We start from the raw sequence: 23,579 nt of genomic DNA on the forward strand, positions 1-23,579 counted from the left end.
ATGGTGTCGATTTTAGGATAACAATGCGCATGGGGTTGTATTTGGTAGCGACTTAAGCGATCAAAGGGGTGAGCCCAGGTGTCGGCAGAGGGACACGGCTCACGTGGAGGGCCGGCAGAGCCCAGGCTTTATTTGCCCTCTCCTCAGCTGCTGCTGCCGTGCTGAATATAGCTGCCTGGCAGTGTGACGGGGAGGGTGAAGGCAGCTGCGGTGCCTGCCATGGGCTGTGCTGGGGATTCGGTCTCCCCTGGAGACGGGCGCGTCGCCTCGCCGCCCTTTGTTCGCCTGCATGGGCTCGGCCCGTGGGAAAACCCCCATCGCCGGAGGGGTGGATCATAAAACGAGATCGCGACAAAAATTGCTGACGGAGGGTGTGAGTATCAACTTGTTTCCCACTTCCACGTATTGTTTGGGAATACTCTTTCCTCCTTTTTTCTTTTTTAATTTCTTTTAAAGTTGAGTTTGCTGTTGATACTCCCTTGGCTGGCCTCTCCATTGCTAGCCCGGCACTAGCTGGGTGTGTAACGGCAAAACCACTCTGCCAGGGTTTTCCTAATGCCGGCAGCCTGTTAGGACTGGGGTTGCTGGAAGAGGCTTCGGCATTGCCAAAGCAATTTGGATTTTGTCAGCACCGGTTTAGATGCTCTCCAGGGAACCCCCAAGGTGTCATTGGTGTTGAGAATGTATTTTTGAGTCCTGCTAGCTTGGCAAACGCAAGCAGAGGTGCTCGGCTCTGGCTGGTGTTTGCAAAACAAGATCCTCCCTTGATCTGGCTCATCGGGTTGTCCTGCTCCTTGCTCGAGTCCAGCGTGGGCAGCGAGAGGGTTGTGGTGGAGCATCTCCCTGCGTGGGGCACCCAGGGCTCACGCTTCGAGAATAATTACCTTGTTTTGGAAGGATTTGCAGCAAGATGCAATGGGCTTGGCTGTACAGCACGCCTGAAAATGTGTCATTGGTTGAGCAAGTATTTCCATTAATTAATTTCACAAAGAGTTAATTTCATGAATTGAGGCAGAAACTGCAGAGCTAAGTGCCAGGTTTGGGGTTTACAGCCTCCTACCTCCCCCTCTAACTTTTTATGTATACTTTTCACTTCTGGGTGACTTCTCTTTCAAGGTTTAGAGTTTATCTCTTAAAAAACCCTCAGCTTTCTACCCCAGTGGCCTTCAGGGCTCAGCCACACTAATAAGTGCTTTATGTCCTAATTAATGATGTCTCATTTGGGCTCAGTAACTTCATAGTGCACCAACTGTTTGTGAAATTGGCCATTAATTTAGGAGACAGTTGCACCGTGCCAGCAAGGTATCAAGTACAGGTTTGTTCTCAGTGCGGCCCGAGCTTTAATTAGATTTTCCCTGTGTGTCATGTCCTCGAAACAAGAAAACGCTGCTGAGATGCGAAGGTTTGCTCTTTCCTCTGTCCCACTTGATGCACCGAGATGCGACTTTATGATTTTGGGTGTCTGACCCAGAACATGCTTAAGCTCTTCTTTATTAGACATATCCAATTTCTTTACTTGACCTGGAGACGAGGGGGGATGGTGAGCTGCCATTACTGTGTGTTGTGTATTTCAGAGAGCCTGAGGCTTGGCATCATCTCGCAGAAGAAGTTCTGTCCCAATGGCCGTGGATGTGGGAAAATCACCTTCTGAAGCTTCACTGAGTGGGAAGGCGGAGGGCGATAGTAGGTGGGACTGCGCAGAGGTGGAGACGGACTACCCAGAGCTAGCGGACAGCTTGCACCAGCTTTTAGGGGCAGAGGAAGCCAAGCCCTGCCCACAAGGGACAGAGAGCGTGGCAATGAGTGGACGCAGTCACTTGGCCACTGGTGTTACCCAGGGAGGCTCCAGCTACCATCGAGAAGTGTCTTCAGCATCTGCATCCAGATTTCCCAGAGCAAGAGCAAGCCTCTTGGAGACAGAGACGCTAATTTATACAGCGGATGATGATGGTGATGCGCATCATCATGTTAGCCACCGGTTCCTCTCCTCCGGAGAGCAGCAGGTGAGAAGGTTGTATGTACAGGTGGTGCTGCATCACTGGGAGGTCCCAGGCGAGGTGGGGACTTGTGTCTGGGCTGTTCTAGCAAGGGCTTTCCATCTCCTCCAGCCCATGGGCTAAGCCGTGTGGTGGGGAAGGGCTTGGGCTCGAACACCTGAGCTCTATTCCCATATTGCCACTGTGGAGCTGGAAAGTTGCTCAGGACGGGGCTCCTTATATAAGCGCCTTTTGCTGCCAAATGACTTGTGAAGCTTCCCAAGCCCTTTCCTTAAAAACAAGCCCCACTCCAGGTTCCGGGCAGCTCTGTGCCGTCCCGCAGATGGAACAGTTCCCCTTCCAGCCTCTCCTCACAGCAGGTCCGGGGCTGGGCTTTTATCTCCATGTCCTGGCTCAAAGGAGCCTTTTGTCTGGACGCTGGGCTTCATTTTACACACATCTCTCTCTCCCTTTCCTTTTTCCCCCCGTCCTCGAGCAGGTGAAGGCATCAAACTGTTGGGAGCCAGCATCTAGCCCTCCCAGCCAGCACAGCTCTGCAGAGGAGAGCATCCACGCTGGCGGCTGCCACGGTGCCCGTGCCGGCCGGCGGAGCCGAAAGCTGGGAGGTCAATCCCCGTTTTCCTCCACCCCAGAGCTTCTGCGGCCCCAAACCCCTCTCAGCTCCGAGAGCGCCCTGCGGAGCCGCTCTGCCTTGAGCTTCTCCAGTCTGTCTTCAGAAGAAAATGGCCTTTCGGAAGAGCCGTCCCGAAGCTTGCGAGCCAGCATGGATGTGCCTTCTCCTGTGGCCACTGCCGCTCAGGACCCGTGCTGTCGGTGGGGTGCGGCAGAAGGCAGGGCGCTGCAGGCGCACAAGCCCATCAGTCCTCTGCTTGATGACCTCTCCATCATGGAGCGCATCAGAGGGATGTCATCCTACCAAGCCGATTACTGGGTGTGTGCCATACCAGATTCGTTACCCCCCTCTCCAGACCGTCACTCACCCCACTGGAACCCCAATAAAGAGTACGAGGACTTGCTGGATTATGCTTATCCGCTGAAGCCAAGATACAAGCTGGGAAAGATGCCGGAGCCTTTCCTCAATGACTCAGGAATAGGTTTGGACAGCTTTTCTGTTTCCCCCGAGGGCACGTCGAGGTCCACCAGCATCTACAGGCGAGGTGGGCAGGCTCGGGGAAGCGGAGAAAATGGACGTCGGAAGTTTGTGGCCTCTACAGTGAGGTCTTCCACTCCAGGGCCTGGAAAAAGAGACTGCTCAGGAGCTGGCTCGTCCTATGAACCTATTGCAAAAGCATCCTTCACAAAGAGTGCTTCCTCTCATCCTTCTAGAGGTTTTGCTAAGGATGTACCGACGGAGTCAGTGGGGCTGGGTTCATCTGGCCGCCCTGCTGCGGATGGGAGAAGCTGGTGTACCAGAGGGAGCCCCTTCCCAAACTACAACGGGCAGGCGAAAAGCACTAATAGGTTTTTACCTACAACGCGAGTGCTCCCTCTGAGGAAAGAGTGGGAGGATGATGAAGAATTTCTCTCCCTGCCTCCGAGACTGCGGGAGCTGGAAAGGCTGGCTCACTTCTTATCCGATCTTTCCTTAACTATAAGGACGCCCAGGCACGACCACCGTAACCTTCCACGTCACAGCGACGGCAGGCGGCCCCTTTCCTCTGTGGTGGCTCCTTTCGGAGAAGCGGGTGGCAGGGACAAAAGAGGGAATATTGAGGATTACGCTGGGCTGTGGCACCCCTGCAGCTCTCGAAAGCCCGGCTGGGAAAACACTGGATCACGTGGCCAGATCCATAGGGATCCTCTGCGGGGGCTTCATCTACCGACCAGTCTCAGGGACACATTGGATGGGACGTACCTAAATGAACCACGGGTCAAGGGGCATCCAAAGAAGAGCCAGCAGAGCGAGTCCCTTGTCCAGTGCATTAAGGTAGGCTGAGATGAGAAAGAAACTTTATTATGGGAAGATCTCGCATAAAACATGCCTGTATTCATGGCATTGCTCCCCGCCGTCCCCTCCATCTTCCTCCCCAGCCTCGGGCTGAATTTGGAAGCGATGCTGCGCTGTTTGCGAGAGAGTCATTATTATTATCGTGCACACAGCTGCCAGCACCAGTGCGACTCATCCCTTCCTCTTGCATGGCAGTAACTCTTCTGATATAAAAGGGTCTTTTCTACTGTCAGCATTAGGGTGTTATCTGTTGCCCCAAATGGCGGTGCCGGGGAGAAGCAGCTCAGCTTTATAGCAAAACCCCGACTCCCGAGGAGCAGGAGCCGGGCTGGAGTCTGGTTTTAGTGTGAGCAGAGGCCTCTGGGTCTTGTGCAGCATCTTACAAAAATAATCCCTTACCGAGACGCTTTAAAAATAAATGAAAGCACTTAATTGAACGAGACAAACCCTTGGGGAAAAGCAACTGCGAATTAACTGTGTGGCTCCAGAGAGGAGGAGGGCGTCTCTTCGGCTGGGAGGTGGTGGAGGCAAACCCCTGCCTTCAGCCTGGGTGCCACTGGCTTCCAACACCTCTGCGTAGCGGCCATTTCAGGGTGACCCTCAATTCTTGCCACACAGTGAGTTTGGGGAGTGTTTAGGGGTTTAATTTGCTTTTTGCCTTTGTTTTTCTTTTTTCTGTTTTCTGTCGCCCCTTGGTTTCCCAAGCGTAGGGGTACTTGTGTGCTGAGGCGGGAGAGCAGGAGCTTTCTGAAACACCGCTGGCTCACCTATTGCTGTGCCCGGGCTGTCGTTGTTGCAGAAACAGATAAGTAACCACTTTTGTTATGCTTCGTTAAGTAGATGTTTTGCTGCCAGCTGCAAGAGCTAATCCGTTGGCTATACAACGTCGCGGACATCACCGACAGCTGGGTACCACCCTCACCGGATGCCGAGAGCCTGAAGGCATCGCTGCACCGCTGCTTGGTAGGTATCGCCGCTGGCGTTTCTTCCCCCTTCAGCGCTGTGGGCAGCACGCAGCGTGAAGCAACTCTTGCTGGGGGGGGGGGGGGGGCGGGAAACAGCTCCCCAGACAACCTGCCGCAGGTGTGTGCCTTCCCCAAAAAAATCTTCTAAGCAACGCTTCTCTTCTCCTTTCCTTCCCAGGAGTTCAGGAAAGACGTGGCCGACCACCGGAGCCTGACGGAGAGTGTGCTGGAGAGGGGAGAAGCTCTCCTCGACTGCATGGCGTCGAATTCGCCAGGTGAGGAGGCGCACATGTGTCACGGATGCAGCCAGTGGTGAGACTGCCCCCCCAAAACGCCTGGCCCCACTTGTGTGGGCAGAGTTTGCCATTCAGCAGCTGTGCGGGAGTAAAAGGGTTTTACACCTCCATTGCTGCCCAGAGACTTGGAGGTTTGATGCAATTAACACCCGAGCGCTTTCAGCTGCACCATGCCTTGGCCCTTGCCTTGTGCCATGCCGTCCGTCGTGGGTGGTGGAGGTGGTTCTGCCTCTTATGTGTCCTTATCTTTTTATCTTGATCCCACTGGGCTGTGGGATGCTGTCGGCCTGCAGCTGGGAGGAGGTGATTTCCACACCGGTGACGTGGTGCATCCTGCACAAGGGAGTGCTCAAGGGCGGGCTGCGTCTGCACTCGCCCATGGGGACCACGCAGCGGTCAAGTGCTGCGTTATGGAAGGGCTTTCTTACACCCTCCTAAAGTTTTCCTTCGGGAGCCCCTATTTATGTATCTTCACTCTTAACCTGGAGCCTCCTAGTTCCTTCCCTATCCCCCCTCCAAACTCTGCATCACAACCGGGATGGGATGAAGAGCAGCGTATTGATTTCTAACACTCGATTTCCTTTGAAAGTCTCTCCGGGTGAGTGGAACTCTTACTGCTCTGACAGACATTGAATGGGCACGTTACTGCCACCTCCATCGTACGTTTTGCTTTCCAGCTCTGAAAGACACGCTGGGTTTGATTGCCAAACAGTCAGAAGAGCTAGAAACCCACGCGGAGCACTTGTACGAGTCTGTTCTAGCTGCCGTGGGTCCCATGCGGGGCGAGGACGGAATGGAGGACGAGGGGGTGCAGCAGAAGGCGGCTCCGTGGGTAAGCAGGGGGGGCAAACCAGCCTTTCTGCGGCAGGGGGAAAGGGAGGGAGGCGTAGGAAGAGAAACACTTAAGTTAGCAAACACTATACATCAGGCTTTACTATTATTTCTTTTAATCTGATGTTTGGAAAGCCTAAAAGGAGAAGGAAGCGAGGGCGAGCTCAAAATAGCTGCCCCACCGTCTTTAAACGTGTGTTGGGGGAGAGCAGGGTGTCGATGAACCAGCTGGTGAAACCCAAGAGCGAGGCGAGAGCGGTGGCAGTGCTGGGGAGGGGGGCAGCAGGCAGGGCCCCGTCACTGCGGGTGGAGGGGAGGGCAGCAGTCCGGCATGGGCACCTGCCCAAATCACTTGGGCAGCAGAGGGAAGAGGGGAAAGGGCAATTTTTTGTTTGTTTGGGGTGGTTTTCCTCCACTCTCTTTCTCAAAGAAAAATTCTGCTTGCCATGTCACGGTGGGGAAGGGAGGGAAGTGAATTCAGGTGGGAAAATGCAGGCTAGGAAACTTGGTTGCTGATTTTTTTTTGAACAGCTTTCTCCAAATAAGGCTGCAGACACAGAAGGGTTTCAGGTGGGCATGGCCGAGGGTTAGTGTAAAGGGGTGGAGGGGTGTGGGGGGGCCCAGGGCAGTCAGAGCAGCGTAAATGGGGTCAGCTGGGGGCTGCCACAGCCCTCAGCCGCTCCAGCCGTGATGGGAAATCACTGTCAAACCGTGTCTGCACGAAACGAGCCCGGGTGTTGGCAAGGCGCCGGAAGGCTCCCAACAGCTTCTGCGCACCACCAGGTAGGAATTTAGGAACTGCAGGATAACCCTTCACCGCTCTCCGCCTCCATCAGCTCAGATTTCCCCATGGCCCAAGCCACGACATGCCTTAAAATTTAGAGTTGCAAAGGGGAAAAAATTTATTTCTAGCTCTTTAGAGGAGAGTAACAGCGTCTTAAGTAGGTTAATATACATCGTTAGGTGCTGTACGCTACCAAGCGTGTGTGGAGGGGATTTAAGTACGGCGGGGCAGGGTGGGGGGGTTGGGGTGGGTGGTCGGCTTGCAGCCGAAGCACAGTAGCAAACATAATCCTTTTCATTTCAGGTGCTGCCTCCGTCGGCCCTGGGCTTTGCGAGCCAGTCGCGGGATGGCTGAGAGCCGCAGCAAGCGCCAAACCGCCTCTCGCGGCGATGCCAAAGCGGCACGAGCGCTGTGCGCGGAGTCAGCCAGCCCCGCCTGATGGCAGTTGGGTCGGGTTTATTTGCCGTGGCTTGAGAAAGGCAAGCTGTACAGCAGTCATTTGGCTACCCGGATGGCTCGTTAATAGTGACGACTACGGCTGGGAGGTTTGTGCGTGAGGAATGTACAGCTGGCCTTTTTTTTTTTTGGTTTGGTTTGTTTTTTTAATGTAGCTTTCCTTTTTTTATTGAAGTGGCCTGTTCCACGCATTAGCAAAATGTCAGGAGCACGCTGGGTTGTGTTTTTTTTTTTTAACTGAGTAATCCATAGTGTGCCGTGCAACTCACTTCTAAGTAAAAGCCGTGTGATTTTATTAGCTGTGTGCTCATGGTTTGTTTACGCTCCTCAAAAACAGGCGCTAGAAGCCAAGAAATAGCAACTCCTGGTTCTTGGGAGCAAACTGAACTGGTGTTTGTAATTACCATTCCCTGCTGACGCAGAGCCTAGTTAACTGTCAGCTTGCTTATACCTGAAGAGCCAATATGCTCTATGAATCTCCATAAAATCATAACCAGGTGGGTGCGCTCGGGGAAGAACCTGGCTATGCAGAAACCGCTGTTATTTGCAGTAGTTGGTTTCCCTGGGTGAGGAGTTTGTGCCTGTCCCCTCCTACAGCCAGCGCAGGCCACCGCTGCTCACACACCCCTCGCAAAGGCGCTCCAAACCCTTTCTGCCACAGAAAAAGGGCATCTCTGAAGCAGCATTAACAAGGTACGTGGCCAACCAGTTACAGCCAGCTACAGAGTGTTGGTACCTGGCTTTAATTAACCTTTAAACTAAATGGCGATCATCATGTTCTCGCGCAGAATACATCATTTCCTCCCATTCTTCTGAACACAACGTGAAGTTTCTGCACTGCGCAAGTCAGAAGGTGAAAGCATAGTTAAACTGAAGCAGTTATAAATGACAAATAATTCACTGGGGTTTTTTTGATACTCTCCTATCTTCTGCCTCTTTGGCTTAAAGGGAAAAAAATATATTTATTGCTGAGTTGCAGGTGACATTTATAAATCAGGGGAAGTTCAACAAAAAGGCTCAAGCAAATGGTTACAGCAAGAGTGGTCTCAGCGGCTTCTGCACCTCTGGGCATTCAGGGTGATGCCTAAATAAAGCCTGTAGCGGGGCCAGACGGGTGCTACACGCAGGGAAAGGCTACAGCTGCCTCTTCGCTACCACCCGCGAGTCTTACAGCAAAGGTATTTACTATTTCAGCTCCTGGAGGAGACTACAGTGCCCTCGTCTGAGATCTTTAGGCCTGCTCTACCCTCTTCCACCCCAGGCTCTAGCACTGAACAGCACCGTAACACAGTAATGATTTAGGGGAAAAATAAAAAAATAACCACCAAACAACTGGTGTAGGCCAAGTTGGTTTTGCAATGCTTTTATTACTGTATATATTAACATTGTTTTGGATAGTATGCAGCAGGCATCTTGACATTTAAGTTCATTTGTGCACTTCTCTGAAGGGAAGATGTTTTACCCTCAATACACCTCCTTCTGCTTCACTTCCTGATCTCAGCAGCGCTCACTACTCCTACCGCTCCTGCTCTCAAGGAGGAGCAAGTCACATTAGATAATGAATTATACCGACAAGCACATCTCTAATAGAAAGCACATCACTTTATTGTGAAGGTCTCAAGTGGAAGAGTTCAACTTAACCATGACAATACTGCATGTATTACAATTGCCTGTTGATTGATGCAACTATGTTGAAGAAAGCTGTTAGCCAAAGTCAACCCCCCTCCCCCCCAAAAAAAAAAAAGTCAGAGGATATTTGCACCAATTTTAGTTTATACCTCACAACATACCTAGGCTATATTTTTTTGTTTTTTTACTATCACAGGGTGTATTTACTACTAGGGGAATGTTACATGGTCTTTCAAACATGAGACTATTTACAGAATAAGCTGAACATTTGAGTTTAGATAAAGCTGAACAATTTTACATGTATAGGAAGTGTTATAGGCTAGCTTTCCTGTGGCTTTTAGCTAGACATCAGGCACTAATGATTTGATTAGCTCTGTACAAAGAATCACACACTGTCCGAAACCACTTGGCTGCTGGTTAGTTCCAAATTGTTCAAGATAGCGCCTATTTTGAGCAACAGTCTGGTGTGGGGCCTTACTGTCCCCGTCTCATCCTTCTGACACCTCTATGCATAACAGAATAGAAACTTAAGCTGTTGCACTAAGTCAGAAGAGTACTGATTAAAAGAGGATGGAATTAACAGTATATAGAAAAGACATAATATACTGGTAGGAAGTTATACCACCTCAAGGTTACATTGACGTCGTTCATGTTAGGGAAATACTGTTCTCTCCCCTATTAGGCAAAGCGGACAGGAATTCCCTACACATCAAGTCCTTGAGAAATAAATTAAGTTCCAAGACTAAGTTAGGGAACTGTTGTACATTCAGAGTGCATTATGCCTCCGTGAACATGGGCCGGGTGTCCCTGGTACAGCGTACGTGCCTTAAGCACCACGACGGCTCGGGCTTTTGGGCCACAGTCACTAGTTTCAGTTGCAGGGAAGGTCTCTGGTCTACCAGAAGGTCTGAGAGCCATGGCTGCACACAGATATGTTTTGTGCACAATGCAAGCCTGATTTCCCCCTTAGCCATACAAATTAAGACAATATTTATCACCATACAGTTTGATATTACTTCCAATAAGTACAATATTTATTAAACATTTCTTCAGTTTTGTTACATATTGTGCAACAAATTACAATATTCTGCAGCCACAAATTATATGCAGAGTATGAAGGAACTATTAATCAGATAGTGTGATCTTTCCATTTATAATTCTACAAGAAGGAACTAGCAAATCAGATCTTACATATATCTTCCTAAATTTTATGCATGGAAAGTGACAGACACTGTTGTGCTGTTTGATACAAAATGGCTAAACTTCATCTTCAGAAGACTAAACCTGACATCTAAACATGCCAATAGAAACATCAAAACAAAAATACATCCTAACCAACCACAGGAAACAGTCTGGTATCAGGAAAAGCAACAAGGATTACACGTTTATAAACCAGCACACAAAGGTTTAAAACAGTTCTGAAAATGAAGTTAGCTGTCTTGAGTCAAGGGAATAAAAAAAGTCAGTATTGACCATTTACAATCTCTGACCTTTGTGGAGACGGTAAGAATCTGTTGTAGTGCAGCTACATACAGTACAATTCAGGCAATTTTTTTTTTTCACTTGGGTTCAGATTGCAAATTCATTGTTGTGAGACAAAAGGGGGGAGGCAAGTTTTAGCAGCAACCTCCGCTAGACTGCTTGACTGGAGTGCTCTGAATTTTAACATTGGACTTCTCTGCACCACCAGCTGTCGCTCCCGGACCCATTCGTTTTTTAATCTCTGCAGCCATGGTCATGAAAGACTGTTCTACATTTGTGGCATTCTTTGCACTGGTTTCCAAAAATGGAATTCCAAGAGAATCTGCAAATTCCTGCAAATCAAGAAACAGTGAACAGTAAGCTCATACACTGATTCACACCTCACCTCCTTTCCTGGTGCACTTCTGGGTAAGCCGTGAGTTCCTAGACCACCACCCCACTCCCAAACTCCAGTCCAACAGTGACTTTGCTGCACGGGGTGATTAAACCACCTGCATTTATGGCACCTTGACATCTGGGCACCACGACACGTCCTGCACTAGAACATACTCAAGTACATTACCAGCCAGACCAGGTGTTCAACCAAAGCAAATACACATCAATATCCACATACCTTTGCTGTTGTATAGTCTACTACTTTCTTTGTGGTCAGATCACATTTGTTCCCCACCAACAACTTGTTGACATTTTCACTGGCATAACGGTCTATCTCCTGCAGCCACTGTTTTACATTATTGAAAGACTCCTAGGAGATAAGAGAACTGTAAGCAAGACCCTTCACCAAGAGGAAAGCTCAGCCGTATTCCATAATGACTGGGAAAGAACACAGAGCGGTGTACTTAAAGCAGTGTGTCACAACCACAAGAGAGAGGGAACTCTTTCCTCTGCTGCAGAGCAGCTCCCCCCATCGCCTCAGGACAGGGCAGTCATCCCAGGGAATACACAGCTCCTCAGCCCTTCCTCCCGCGCTGTACTCCCCCCATGTTGTTTTTCCCTGCTTCGTATCTTGAACAGTCAACAAGTTCTATCATCTGGGACTCTTCCTCCTCCTCCTGTAGCAGAGATAAGACACAGCTCGCAGCTGAAGCCAGGAGAATCCCAGGCCTTTACAGAGCACCAGATACCAGGTGCAAACCACATTGCTGTAGAGATGCTGGAACAAACTGACTCCAGAACTGCAGAGCTGCCATGCTGAACAGATACTCAAGTGAGCAATTGAACCCGGTTGTTCTTTTTCCTATTAATTCAGGAAACTCCACACTTCCTAAGATCCCTTCAAACAGGACACCTGCGCCAGTAATCTTCAGAGAGTCTTTCACAGAAAACACTGGCTCAGTTGTACCCTGCACACATGCTGACAGTCTTCTGTTTCAAATGCCAGTTTTTATTGGAGACCAAAGTTCAAGTACATTCAGAAACCTTTCAACAGCTTCCATCGGTAACTCAGACTTCCTGCTACCAAAGGCAGGGTGAGAACCATTCACACAGAACAATCACTCACCTGCCCAGCAGGTTTTAGGTTAAGCCTAAGATCCAACTGCTTCAGAGCCACAGATCCCACTGATTCTTTTATTTCTGTGTGGCTTCATAAACTTTAACGCAGCCTGAAGAGCACGGTCACTGCCTCCATAAGAAGGGCCATGTTGTTAAATTCCCACTTTTATTTACTTATCAGCCTGATATATTCCACCTGGAGAAAGTCTCCAGACACAGGTTTAACACTTACCTGATCTGTAACATCATACACAACTATGATGCCATGAGCGCCTCTATAGTAACTGGAAGTGATAGTTCGAAACCTCTCCTGTCCCGCCGTGTCCCACTACAAGACAAATAACAGCATCAGTTACTGCAGCGTAGCTGTACCCGTGTTGCACGTTAGCTTCCAGAAATACAGCTCAGCTCATCAGCCATCCAACTACAAGTGTGTCCGAGTTACAGCTACAGGAGTGGCTCTGAAACTGTACACAAACAGGATTTGAGGAGATCAAGGTATCTGAACGGGGAAGAATTACACTTCAGTAGGTGCTTTTCTAGAAGGGCTCATTTGTTTGGTTTCGGACAAGCGTACCCAAGAGATCTCACCGAGGAAAACATTAAGCAGTTTTGACCCATGAAGAAGCCATGGTTCAGTGGTCAGAAGAATAAACACAAGACAGGGCTTGAAAACCTGTTAGGAATAAGGTCAGAGAGATGTGGGTGTCTAACGTGACCACTCCCTTTGAATTCCTCAGTACAGAAGCTGCAGCAATGGTATTTAAGGGCAACATCCTCTTCAGAGGATGAAGTAAAACAACTCACACCAAGCCTGGCTCCCTTCTCCTGCTGGGAGAGTCAAGGAGGGACCATTAGGTGCTTGACCTCTCCCAAACTAGTCATAAAAGGTCTCCAAATCCTTTCTGCAACAGAAAAGGGCATCTCTGAAGCAGCATAACAGGGGTAAGTGGCCAAACCATTACAGCCCAGGACAGGAACAGTACTCACCCAAACCCTTCTCTCCCTCGAGCCCTGTCAAGAATAGGGCCAGCCGTGTATTAAACACAGCCAGGCTCACAGATGTCAGTGGGACAGCATTCCCAGCAGGCTGCTCTGCACTGGGGACAGCTACATGACAGCCTGCAGGCTCAGACTCAGGCTTCTGGCTGTAAACCGGACTGCTGCTCCACAACACGGCCTGGAATCCCTGAGTCATTGCCTTCAAGTCCCAAGAGCCTCTGCTTGAGCTGGAAGCAGTAGCTGACAAGGATTGCATGACCTTGCATAGATATTAGATTTCGTTACACCAGCCACCCTTTTAGAGTGCTTCAAGATTAGAGGAAAGAACTGCCAAGTCTCTTCCCCTGCCTCTTCCAAGTGAAAGGCCAAAAGCATAACCAGAAAACACCACCCAGTGCCAAGGCAGACAGACCAGTTACAACACGTTTGTGTCAGTTTTTCCATTCAGGTCAACAAAAGCAGTGCTTCCAGCACTAGACAGTGCAGCCAACTACTAACAGCTGCTGTAGGATTCAGGCATCTTGGACAACTGTAGGATACTCTCCCACTTACACAAATCCTTGCTAAATACTGCAGAACTACATCGGTTTTGACAGCAGAATCTGACGCGCTATTTGATAGCAGAATCCAGCAAGGATTCTGCCCTTCTTCAGCTCACAGTGCCTTTTAAATACTGAAGCCTTCTTTTCTTCCCAGGAAAATACATGTGTAACAGGTCACTTTCTCTTTCAGGCAGACAGCCTTGATAAGCATCCTTCTTTAAGGACAGGGTCATGGGAAGTCTTGTAATCTTGTAAAAACTGCCTACCCTATTGTAAGAGGGAAGATATCGCTTATATTTTAATGATTAAAGTACAAAGATAACGACCAATAGTTATGAATGCAATTCCGTGCTTTGACAGATTAAAGTACCCAGGAGTTGAGAAATACTACTTACTATCTGAAGCTTGATTGTTTTCCCATCTAGTTCTATAGTTCTGATTTTGAAGTCCACACCAATCGTGCTGATGTAACTTTCTGTGTACGTGTCATCCTAGGAGAAAGAGCGAACAGAAGTCAAGCCTGCTGCACCTCTTCTGCAGGCACCTACGTTATTATGCACCAGGCAGGCAAAGGTACTTAATTCCCTGGCAAAAACAGCCTCATCGTTCATGGCAAAGTCCAGGAGGTAGCTAGGTACTTTCACCGAGTATTTACTTTTCAAAAATTCTGCAAAGTTGGTTTTTTTATTTTTTAAAAGCAGCACCTCATACAGTAAGATTTACATTCCAAAAACTAGCCAATAAAACTAGTTTCTGGAAACAGAATTAAGTCCTTTTGAACTGTAGTTTAAAAAATAGTCTTTGTTCATGTTGGCAGACCAAAGAGCTACTTAAAATAACCATTATGGTTATTAAAGTGCCGCAGATTTTTGTTTTCCTCCAATGTTTTTTTCCATCTGTATTACACAGCAGCTACCTACAAGCGAGCGGCGGTGCCTCAGTGGCACTCCCCATCTGAATTTCAGACCCTCTGCTGCCACAGCTGGTTACTGAGGCAGTTCAGAGTTACAGCTTGGGTCCTCCTGTGAAGTCCCCCGCTCCACAGCCTGTGTAAATACAGGAAGGACAAGGCAGCGCTGGTTTGGCAGCTCACACGGACCTGCCGGCAGTCTCCAGCAGGAAGCGCTGGATCAGAGTCTTTGCTACCTTCTAGCAACAGTTAGCCTGCCAGCATGAAGGAAAATTCTATTCCCAGAGTACCAATAGGATAGAACTTCAGGTAAAATATACCACAAAAGGCTTCCTGCAACCAACAGCTACCACAAAAGCAAGGGATTTCTTGGGGTTGTGAATGGAAGATACCTTAGATGATACATGTGCAAGTAAGAATAAAGCATTAAGCTTTTTAGAATGACACAACATTTATTTCCTTAACACTTCAACACTCAAACGGGTATGTTTGAAAAGCCCAGTGCCGTTTAACCTGCAGCAGGAAGAACACAGGGAAGTGAATGCTGCGGTAATTCCTTATGGCAAAGTAAAATAGCTCAGTTAGAAAGTCAAACTTCTAAGGGAAAAAGCTACTTAGTTGAAGAAGCACCAGATAACTAAGCGTGAACTAAAGCTGGATAACAAAAAAAAGGGATAAGTTGGATTATTCACATGAAGCCAGAATTAATTCAAGAGTGTCTGCAAGAGAAGCAGGCTAGACTGCTCCGGGAGCACTGCTCCAGCCTTGGTGTCACTTCCAATCCACCGCCTCCAGTTCTGAAGGCAGAGCAGGATGCATCTTTCTAGTGTTCGTACTGGTTTGAGCCTCTCCCTGTCCTAACACCGCACAAGCGGTGGCTGCAATAGCTTTAACTGCAGCGGTGCTGTTTGTACACACCAGCCAGCCATTTCCTGGCTGAGAACACGAAACACAACAGGCTCTTCCCAGAGGTGCCTACAGCAATTGTTGAGGCTGTGAAACCACCACCATCATCTTGCAGTAGTATCAAACTCCCCTTTCTAAACAAATGCCCCATTTTCTCCCTTCCTGCCTCTCCTCCCACAGCAACGTAAAGCTGCACTTTGACACAGACATAGATGAGGCATTCACTGGGCTCCAGCTTTTTCTACCAAGAGCTGTCAAACCCATTTTAACTTTTCCTGTTGACAGGAAAGCTACAGCTTCTTGCATTAAAATTCAGCCACATCAGCCCACTGGCAGTTTTAATGTTTATTATATACTCATTCACTAAAGGAACCATAAGGCCTTATTATTCCTAGAGTATCATTTAAATTACTTCTCCCTCTAGCTAAGCAATTAGTAGGCTTTTTCAATGGTGCGATCAAGCTTCATCTGGCTGAAAATACTCAGATCAAGTAGTAACCGATCAAGACCTTACCCTGACACATTTGTACTCTTCATGCCTGAAGGCACACACCCCAGAATTCAAGTATGTTCTTCCATCTTCAGTGTTCTACCACTAGTGTAATGATGGAAGTTAAATTAAGATATCTTCTTGTTCTTAAGAAAATGAGAATTAGGCTTAACTGGACATACTCTTGATACTATTTCTTTTCATATTACTCGCTCATGAACAAATACCTCAGCTACAAACAAATGCAGAAGACAGGAGGGCTCTGCAGTACTTCAATTATTCCTTGGTATACCAGACCTGACAGACATCGGTCCTTTCAAGTAGTTCTTGTAGCTGAGAAATCCTTGCTAAGTACCTGGTAGCTTTTTTACATAAGAGTTTTCAAGCGTGATCACTTACTGCAAACCTAAGTAGAAGGCAAGATTTCCCAACACCGGAGTCTCCAATCAGAAGTAGCTTGAATAAATAGTCACTGCAGAAGGAAAAAGAAAATTAAGTCACTTAATGAAAAACACTACCAAGAACCAAGTTCCTTATAGCGAGCATATTATAATGTTTGAAATGGGTAAATTAATTCACTACTATGGAAGTCACCTACAATTCCAAGCTTCTCCACCCAGCTTAGACACTCCCACAATTTACTTGTTAAGGTAAGTGTGAGGTAGATGCTCTGAACACAGTATTTTTGAGTAGAACTGTGCTTTCCTAGGAAGTTACTCTGGGGATATTTATGTGGCTATCACCAAGACTAGCACCGTCCTACTTCAACCCTTTGTGATCCAGCTAACATTAAAATCCTGCTTCACAATTAAGTGCAAGCCTCATTGTTTGAGTGACACAAGTGCCACGCAGATGGCAGTAACAGCCTGCTGTCCACCACAGCCATTATCTTCATATCATCTTTACAGTCAAAGGCTTGATTCCACTGCCCAGCTTCGCAAACACCACATAGCTGGCCAAAAGCAGCCCATTCTTCCCTCAGGTTACATTACCCAAATTTAGGTTCCAGCAGAATCCATTAGTGCCACATGCAATTCAAACATACGAGCTATTAACACCATGTCTAGTGGCCTTCTACAGCAAAATGAACACCCACCTTCCACAACAGACTATTAACAGCTGACACTGGCCACATACTCTGCTTGCCTTTCAGAAACTAAAAAACCTAAAGCCACTGCCAGATGAGGATACATCCCTTCTCTCAAGGATGTCAGGTGTGATATTAGTAATCCTGAACTCACCCCAGCAGGGGTGACAAAGATTGTTTTGCTTGATGTTGACTCCTCCCAATATTGAGGGAGCAAGCACAGTATCATCAATGCCCAACTTAGTCTTATAGTTCAAAGGGAGTGAAGGTTTCATTGTTGGCAAAACATTAGATTTTGTGTCAGTCGTAAGACTAATGGGACAGTTTAATACTAGAGATCAGATAGCAGAGAAAAAGCGATGAACCACCACTTACTTGAGTTATCTTGCTTTCTAAGTACCAGACTAACCCATTCTAGGTTTACAGCTTCCAGCCCTGTAGCATCCAGGATTAAGTCCTGTTCTCATTTAACCACTCAAGTTTACAACAGACATACTTCCATGCCCACTTTGCCAAACTGAGAAGATTTATGCAAATGCCTGAAGTCACCCATCCCCACCTATTATTCCCTACTAACATCACCATTGACTTGTCTGGCAGGAATCCAGCCAGGAAACAGCATCCATCCCCAGCTGACAACAGCCAAGCAGATGGTCAACCACTCGGCTTTTCACCATTCCTCTGCTCAAGCGCCCAAAGGACTGGCATCTTGGCTGGTCCCGGGCTGCAAAGACACACTCAACTGAAACCTTCACCAGTTTCCACAGCACTCCTCAAGGCTAGGGAAGAAGGTAAACGGAGGAACTGACAAGCTGATCCTTCAAATTGCAACCTTCCCCCACAGTGTAAAGCTAAAAGCACTCATAGTATTTAAAAAAAATAATCAAAGGATACCTAGCAGTTTACGGTCACGGAACTCACTACTCCATCTGTCAAGTCATGTACTAATAGAAGGGAAGATGGTTTTAGTAAAGTGACAGTTATTAACCCAAACTGTTCAGGGGAGATAAGTTACATTACATCATAACCCACGTATCGTAACAGCTTCAAGATCGTTGAGGCACTATTACTGACCAGACGCACTGTTGCTGCTGGTACTCTTACACTGGTGATCACTGACAAAACACGTTTCCTGAGGCTTGGGGCTGCCCATGAGGTGACACCAAAACCCCACATCCCGGAGCACCAAGCGTTGCCCCTCTGCGTACTCCAAAACAGCAGCGCTGCGTTTCCTGCACTTCCCCTTGCAGAAACGCCACCGCAGCCACACTGTCAAGCTAGTGGTTGAGAAGGCAGAGTTGTACTTTATCACAAAAGAAAAGTGTCTTAAGCCTAAGGATCACTGAAGTGGGACTGTGCTGACCAGCATTAGTGACCCTCAGCTATCCAACTTTGCTACCTCTCAGCCATCATCATCACCCAGGAACCCAGGCAAGATGCTGCTGAATACCAACCACAGCAAGAGACATTTAAAACTTCTTACCCTCACTAACAGCTTAGTTCCCCAAGAGAGAAGCTGTGTAACCTGGAGCCCAAGCTAAGGTACAGCAGCTCTGAGACTGGGTCCACTGTTAAACCCCTGCCTGCTTCCCCAGGATTATGCATAAACTGAAGCTACAATCGCCTCAGCCTTCAAACAGCTCCTTCCTACTTCAGCAGGAAGTTTTGGTTGCTCAGTTCTCCACAAAAGCAGAATTTTTAGCAATCCTGAAGTTAAATTATTACTTACGGTAAGCACTAATACACTTGAAAGAATGAGAGCTTGCAGCATGTTATAATCCCCTTAAGAATGGTAACACATGAATATTACCACTATATTGTCTTCACTAAAATTAGTGGGGAAAAAAATTAATTCCTTCCTGGAGTAGGTAAGGCTTCAGCTATAAGTCTTGAGGATGCACTTAAGAGCCTCCCCTTGCTTCCAAGGGGAATTCAGGTCCCCCCAGCCCCCAAACATCAAGTGACTTGTCTTCCTCTGTTCCTCAGTGCTAAGAGTGGCTCCCAGCCAGATCTATCTACCCCACTATTAGGTCTTTCACTGCTCAGAAGCAGATAAGAACGATAATGGTTTACACATAGCACTAATGTTAAGCTGACACAACAAGAACCCAAACGCCTTGAATACTGGGTTTGACATCTTTGTCTTTAAGACCTTACCTCTCTTTGGGCTTCAGTATTTGCAGAAGCAAGTGACAACCCCAGGCTCACAGGGTGACTTAAGCCACCTGCCTCACCCCCCAAGCCCCGGGCCAGCATCACTCAGGCTGCAGCAGGGCGGGAACAGCCATGACCAAGTTTGCTCTGCCTCTGACCTTCGACATGGGTGTTGTGTCCCAAAAACCTAGTTTTGCCAGGTGAGCAAGGCAGACACTTAGACCTGCATCCATTCAGAGGTAATTTAAGTAGAACCTTGCCATTTAGGTTTTAAAAAAATTAAAATAATTCCACATTCCAGTTGCTTTCTAGTTACAATTGCTTTAGGACCTTTTAAAATACAGCAGGTGCCTACACAGGGGCCTCGAACAACAGCCTGTTACACCCAGTGTGATGCTAGAGACAGCTCCCAGGATATAGGAACAGCTTAAATAAAATAAAAATGACAAGTTTTGCAGTAAACCTGAAGAATTAATTCATCAGCTCTTTCAGTTTAGGGAGCATTAACAAAGCGGGCTGAGCTATGCAGCATAGCCTTCTCCACGCTACTTGGAGATAGCGTGGATCAGATTTATCACTCAATTATTTCTCACTCCCATTTATACAGGCAAGTCAGCGTTAGCGCCTGTAAGAGGAACACATGCAGCAAGGCAGGCAGGTACCATCAGTAAGGGCAAGGCTTTCAAATCCTCCCCATCGGGAAGAGGATACAGCAACTTCCTCTTGCAAAAGAGACAGAGGATAGATACGCTAAGTTTAATTCTGTCTTGCAAAAAATGCACCTCCAAAACAATTCTGAGCAGAGAGCAGCATCCTCCTGTTATGTGCATCTTCCATGCATTAGGCAGCACAAGTTCAGCAGAAGACCAGGAAGTCAAGTTGAGGACAGACCTGGCCAAAGCTGTGTGGAACAAGGGACCCGTGGGCCTCAGATACTGTTGTTTATACAGGTAGATGCATGGGGATTTTTTTTTTTTCTAAATGCCAGGAAGGTTTTATGCCAGAACAGACAAGACTAGGTAGTCATCCATCTCCAACAAGGAACTGCTGGAATCAGCTTTAATCACCAGTGTCAGCTGCAAGTTTACTGTAAACAGGTACTCACAGCAGCCTCAAATCCCCAGTCTTTGTTCTACCACCCAAGAAATTTTGAGAGAAGCATGACTGTCACTCTGATTACACACTGCTTCTGTAAGTAAACAGAATCCAGAACACAATGCCACTTTGCATCGCAGATTGCTGTTTAGAAAGGCTAGAACACAAACAATTTCAGATAATTCCCACAACCCAGCAGCTGTCACTTGATTGTCATTGACTGAACTCATACAATACTGAAAACCTCAATGCAGAAAACCCCAGATTTACTCCACAAAGCACTTCATTTCCCCACCTCCCCTTGAAGAGGTTATCTAAAACAAGATCCAGACACCATAAAGCATTGGTCAAAATCAATTCCTGACACCACTTAGCTGCTTGATAGCTCACCCACCAATGAGTTTAAGCTAGCCAGCTGACTACCTGCAATTTGCAGAAGGGGTAGGAAATGCTGAACCTGGCACCATGGAGCCACAAGAGTCAATATTGACATTTTGCTCATTTACACCATAAGGGGGATGATGGTGGTGGTAACACAAAAGGAATACATACATCCCAGGGCTAGGTGGACAGGTGTTTTCAGAATTTACCTTCCAAATGCTAGCACCTACATCTCATCCACCCCTCTTGGGCTCCTTCACTCAAATGAAAAAGCACACTAACTAGTCCACTAGGCTGCCCCACAGCCCTGAAGTTTCAAGGAAGCTCTTAAACACACACTCCCTGCAAACCCTGGCACCAGCAGCTTCTAATTCTTGGAAACTGAATGAGGCAGGTCTTTTTACTAAGAAATTTTAACAAGCTATCCCACTGACCTCTGACAGGGAGTTCTAGCATGCCTGGGAGAGAGGATTTGGGGCTACAGACTGATCGGAAGCTGTGATAAGGAAGCAGGAATGTGTTACATTACAGGCAAGGTGCTTCTAAAGGACAAATGGACACCTGTACCTGTATCTGTTACAGGTAACTAGAAGGAATAACGTTATAATCCCATAAGTCTTATTCCTGGTTTAACATCAACCCAAGTATACATATTACAGTGACAAATATTCTCTGTCCATCTCACCACAACCTTCCCATCTCCTATCCTCATCCTGCAGGCACAGCCCTGTCAGAAAGCAGCAATTTAATACTATAAATTAATCTTAAACTACAGCTTTTCCTCTGTTTCACTTTCGGAAACTCAGCCATCCCCACCACCAGGAATGGGCACTCTTCACCAAGAATGGGCACTCTTCACCAAGAATGAGTCTCCCTCAAAACGTTTTCCCCATCTTTATAGCAACATTCAGTATCTCACTGCAGGGAACTACCCTCTGCATCAGTCTAGAAAGCTGAGAGGCATTAGGAAAGGCAACGAAACTACAGAAAAAGCCCTCTTCGTCCTGCTTCTGCACAGTGTTAATGGCCTAACACTTTGCAGGCAGTTTTTGACTAAAAAACCCACCAGCCTGCAAAGTAAATTTGAGTTAAATCCCCAAGGGTCATTACTACCACAGAAGCACCAACAATTTATTGGTCTTTCACCCACTGACTATCTCCAGCTACTGTTTTGGTGTTTTCCAGAGCCACACACGCAAGGCTGTTTGGTAACCTTGCCAAGATGTAACTTGAGTTCCTGGCTGTACCTCTTAGTTTTCACCAACTCCCTCACACAAGCTGATGATTACTTTGCCTTCTACTCCTACTTGCTTTTCAGGTGATTTTAATGGGCCCAGAGCTCTTCCAACCACACTGCCATAAGCAGAGGGCATAAAAGCCATGACCATGCAAGTCAGTAGCCTCAGCTGCATGGAAAATGTTTTCAGGACAAAAGCTGTTAAAATTTCATCCAGAAGTTGTTAAAACATAATCCATGAACAAAGACAATGGGCATCTAGAGCACTAATGCCATACTACACATGCATTTCAGTACAATAACAACTCCAGTTACACTGGAGAGCACAGCGGCTTCATCATCCCAAACTGGAGTGCCAGAAAAGCCAGCACCAGTGAAGGAATCCTAGAAACACTCTGGAACACTAAAGTGTTGAGAGCACAGCTGATGGTTTTTAAAGTGCTTTTTAAACTAGTCCCAAGTCTGTCCTCTTAATTCACTCAAAAAAAGCCATGAGCAAAATGAGGTTTATTGTCCCTGACATCTTGGTGGCCAAGCCACTGCTCTTACAGTTGCCAGGATACAGACAACTACTGACCAGAGAGCTCAGACACCCTTACTCCCCAGCAGGCCAATTAGAGGAAAAAGGCCATATTCACACAACGAGGTACAACGACCCTCTGGAAAAAAAAAACCAACCAAAAACTGTGCCATGACCAGGTTTTCTAGGCAAGAGCTATTTCAGCTCAAGACAGCCCCAAGAGCATTTCATTATCAAGTCACAGCGTTGCAAAATCTACATAGGCAAGAAGTGTTTTGCAAGAGCCATGTGACACACACATGACTTGCAGCTAAAGTGAAGGGTGGACCTCTGACTACTAAGCTGCCAGCAGCAACCGGCCAGGAAGATCGGCTTTCACAAAGAGCCGGGGCTGGGTTTTTTTTTTTTCTTCTCGCCCCCAACCCCCCCCCCCCCCCCCCAAAACACACCTCACTTGTTGGAGCCCGGGCTCCGCATTTTCGAGGTCCGGGAAATACCGGGAAAAACACCGCCCATACTCACCCCGCCGCCGGCAGCGCTCCCGGGGAAGGAGGGAGGGAAGAAGGGGGGGGCGGGGGGGGGGCAAAGGCGAAGCCACAGGGATCACGGCGCCGGTTTATAGCAGAAACATCATTAACTTTTCATGCCCCCCAGCCCCCAGTGGCCGTAACCCAACCCCCCGGGGACAACACCGACAGGCCTAACGCCTCCCCCAGTGACCGGCGGGCCCAGCGTAGGCCCGAAGGCCCGGCCTTCCCCTCCCGCACCCCCCCCTTGCGCCAGGCCCGCCGGCGGCCTTTCCTTCCCGCCCCCCCCACCCCGGCGCCGCCGTCCGCCGATGTGGTCGCGGCGGGCCCCGTCCCGCACTCACTATTCGGGATTCATGCTGGACATGTCCGTGGGGCCCGCGGCCCGGCGAGCGCGCTGTGAGGCGGGATGAGGCGGGGGGGGAGGGAAGGCGGTCGCGGCCTGGCACCTCCCGCCGCCGAGGCGGGCGCTTCCGCGGATGCAGGCGTCCAACGGCTCCCGCCTTCGCCCGGCTCGGCCTTGCCCCCCTCCGCCGGCGCCCTGACCCGCTCTCCGCGGCCTCCGCGCTCGCTCCTCAGCCCAAAATGGCTGCCGGAGCCCAACCAGGAAACGGGGCGGCCTCTAGCCGAGCGGCGCTTACATGGCCGGGGGGTAGCGGCGGGGCATGCCGGGAAACCGAGTCCGCCCCGTCGCCGCCGCCCGCCCGCCCCCGTCCCTGAGGACTCGCTTTCCCGGCAGCCCCCGCGGCGGCGGCGGCGCATGCGCGGCGGGCGGCCTTTCTTCCCTCGGCCCCGTCGGCTGGGCGCGGGGCTGGGCGCCGCCGATTGGCCGGGGAGGAGCCGGCC

The 23,579-nt window shown here is 48.6% G+C and overlaps 2 protein-coding genes across 7 annotated transcripts in view; one reads left to right on the forward strand and one right to left on the reverse strand.

Moving 5' to 3' along the window:
- The window catches only part of CEP68 (centrosomal protein 68), a 25,007-nt gene extending 17,547 nt beyond the window's left edge, over positions 1 to 7,460 (forward strand). For 5 of the 6 annotated variants that reach the window (XM_063328382.1, XM_063328381.1, XM_063328383.1 and 2 more), the window contains 6 exons: positions 1,575 to 2,003; positions 2,476 to 3,924; positions 4,786 to 4,908; positions 5,089 to 5,185; positions 5,884 to 6,038; positions 7,125 to 7,460. In XM_063328382.1, the coding sequence (XP_063184452.1) occupies positions 1,620 to 2,003; positions 2,476 to 3,924; positions 4,786 to 4,908; positions 5,089 to 5,185; positions 5,884 to 6,038; positions 7,125 to 7,175 (2,259 nt within the window). In that variant the 5' untranslated portion in view covers positions 1,575 to 1,619 and the 3' untranslated portion in view covers positions 7,176 to 7,460. The other variant, XM_063328387.1, reaches the window with a different exon arrangement.
- A 1,399-nt stretch (positions 7,461 to 8,859) lies between these two features.
- On the reverse strand, positions 8,860 to 23,495 carry RAB1A (RAB1A, member RAS oncogene family). The gene is given in 7 exon segments (XM_063328389.1): positions 8,860 to 10,720; positions 11,002 to 11,133; positions 12,115 to 12,210; positions 13,822 to 13,917; positions 16,132 to 16,204; positions 23,078 to 23,123; positions 23,126 to 23,495. Coding segments are annotated over 7 exon segments (1,011 nt in total). The 3' UTR covers positions 8,860 to 10,522.
- Positions 23,496 to 23,579: the final 84 nt, after the last annotated feature.

Source organism: Chroicocephalus ridibundus, chromosome 3 (genome assembly GCF_963924245.1).
Source record: "Chroicocephalus ridibundus chromosome 3, bChrRid1.1, whole genome shotgun sequence".
Classification (NCBI taxonomy): Eukaryota; Metazoa; Chordata; class Aves; order Charadriiformes; family Laridae; genus Chroicocephalus; species Chroicocephalus ridibundus.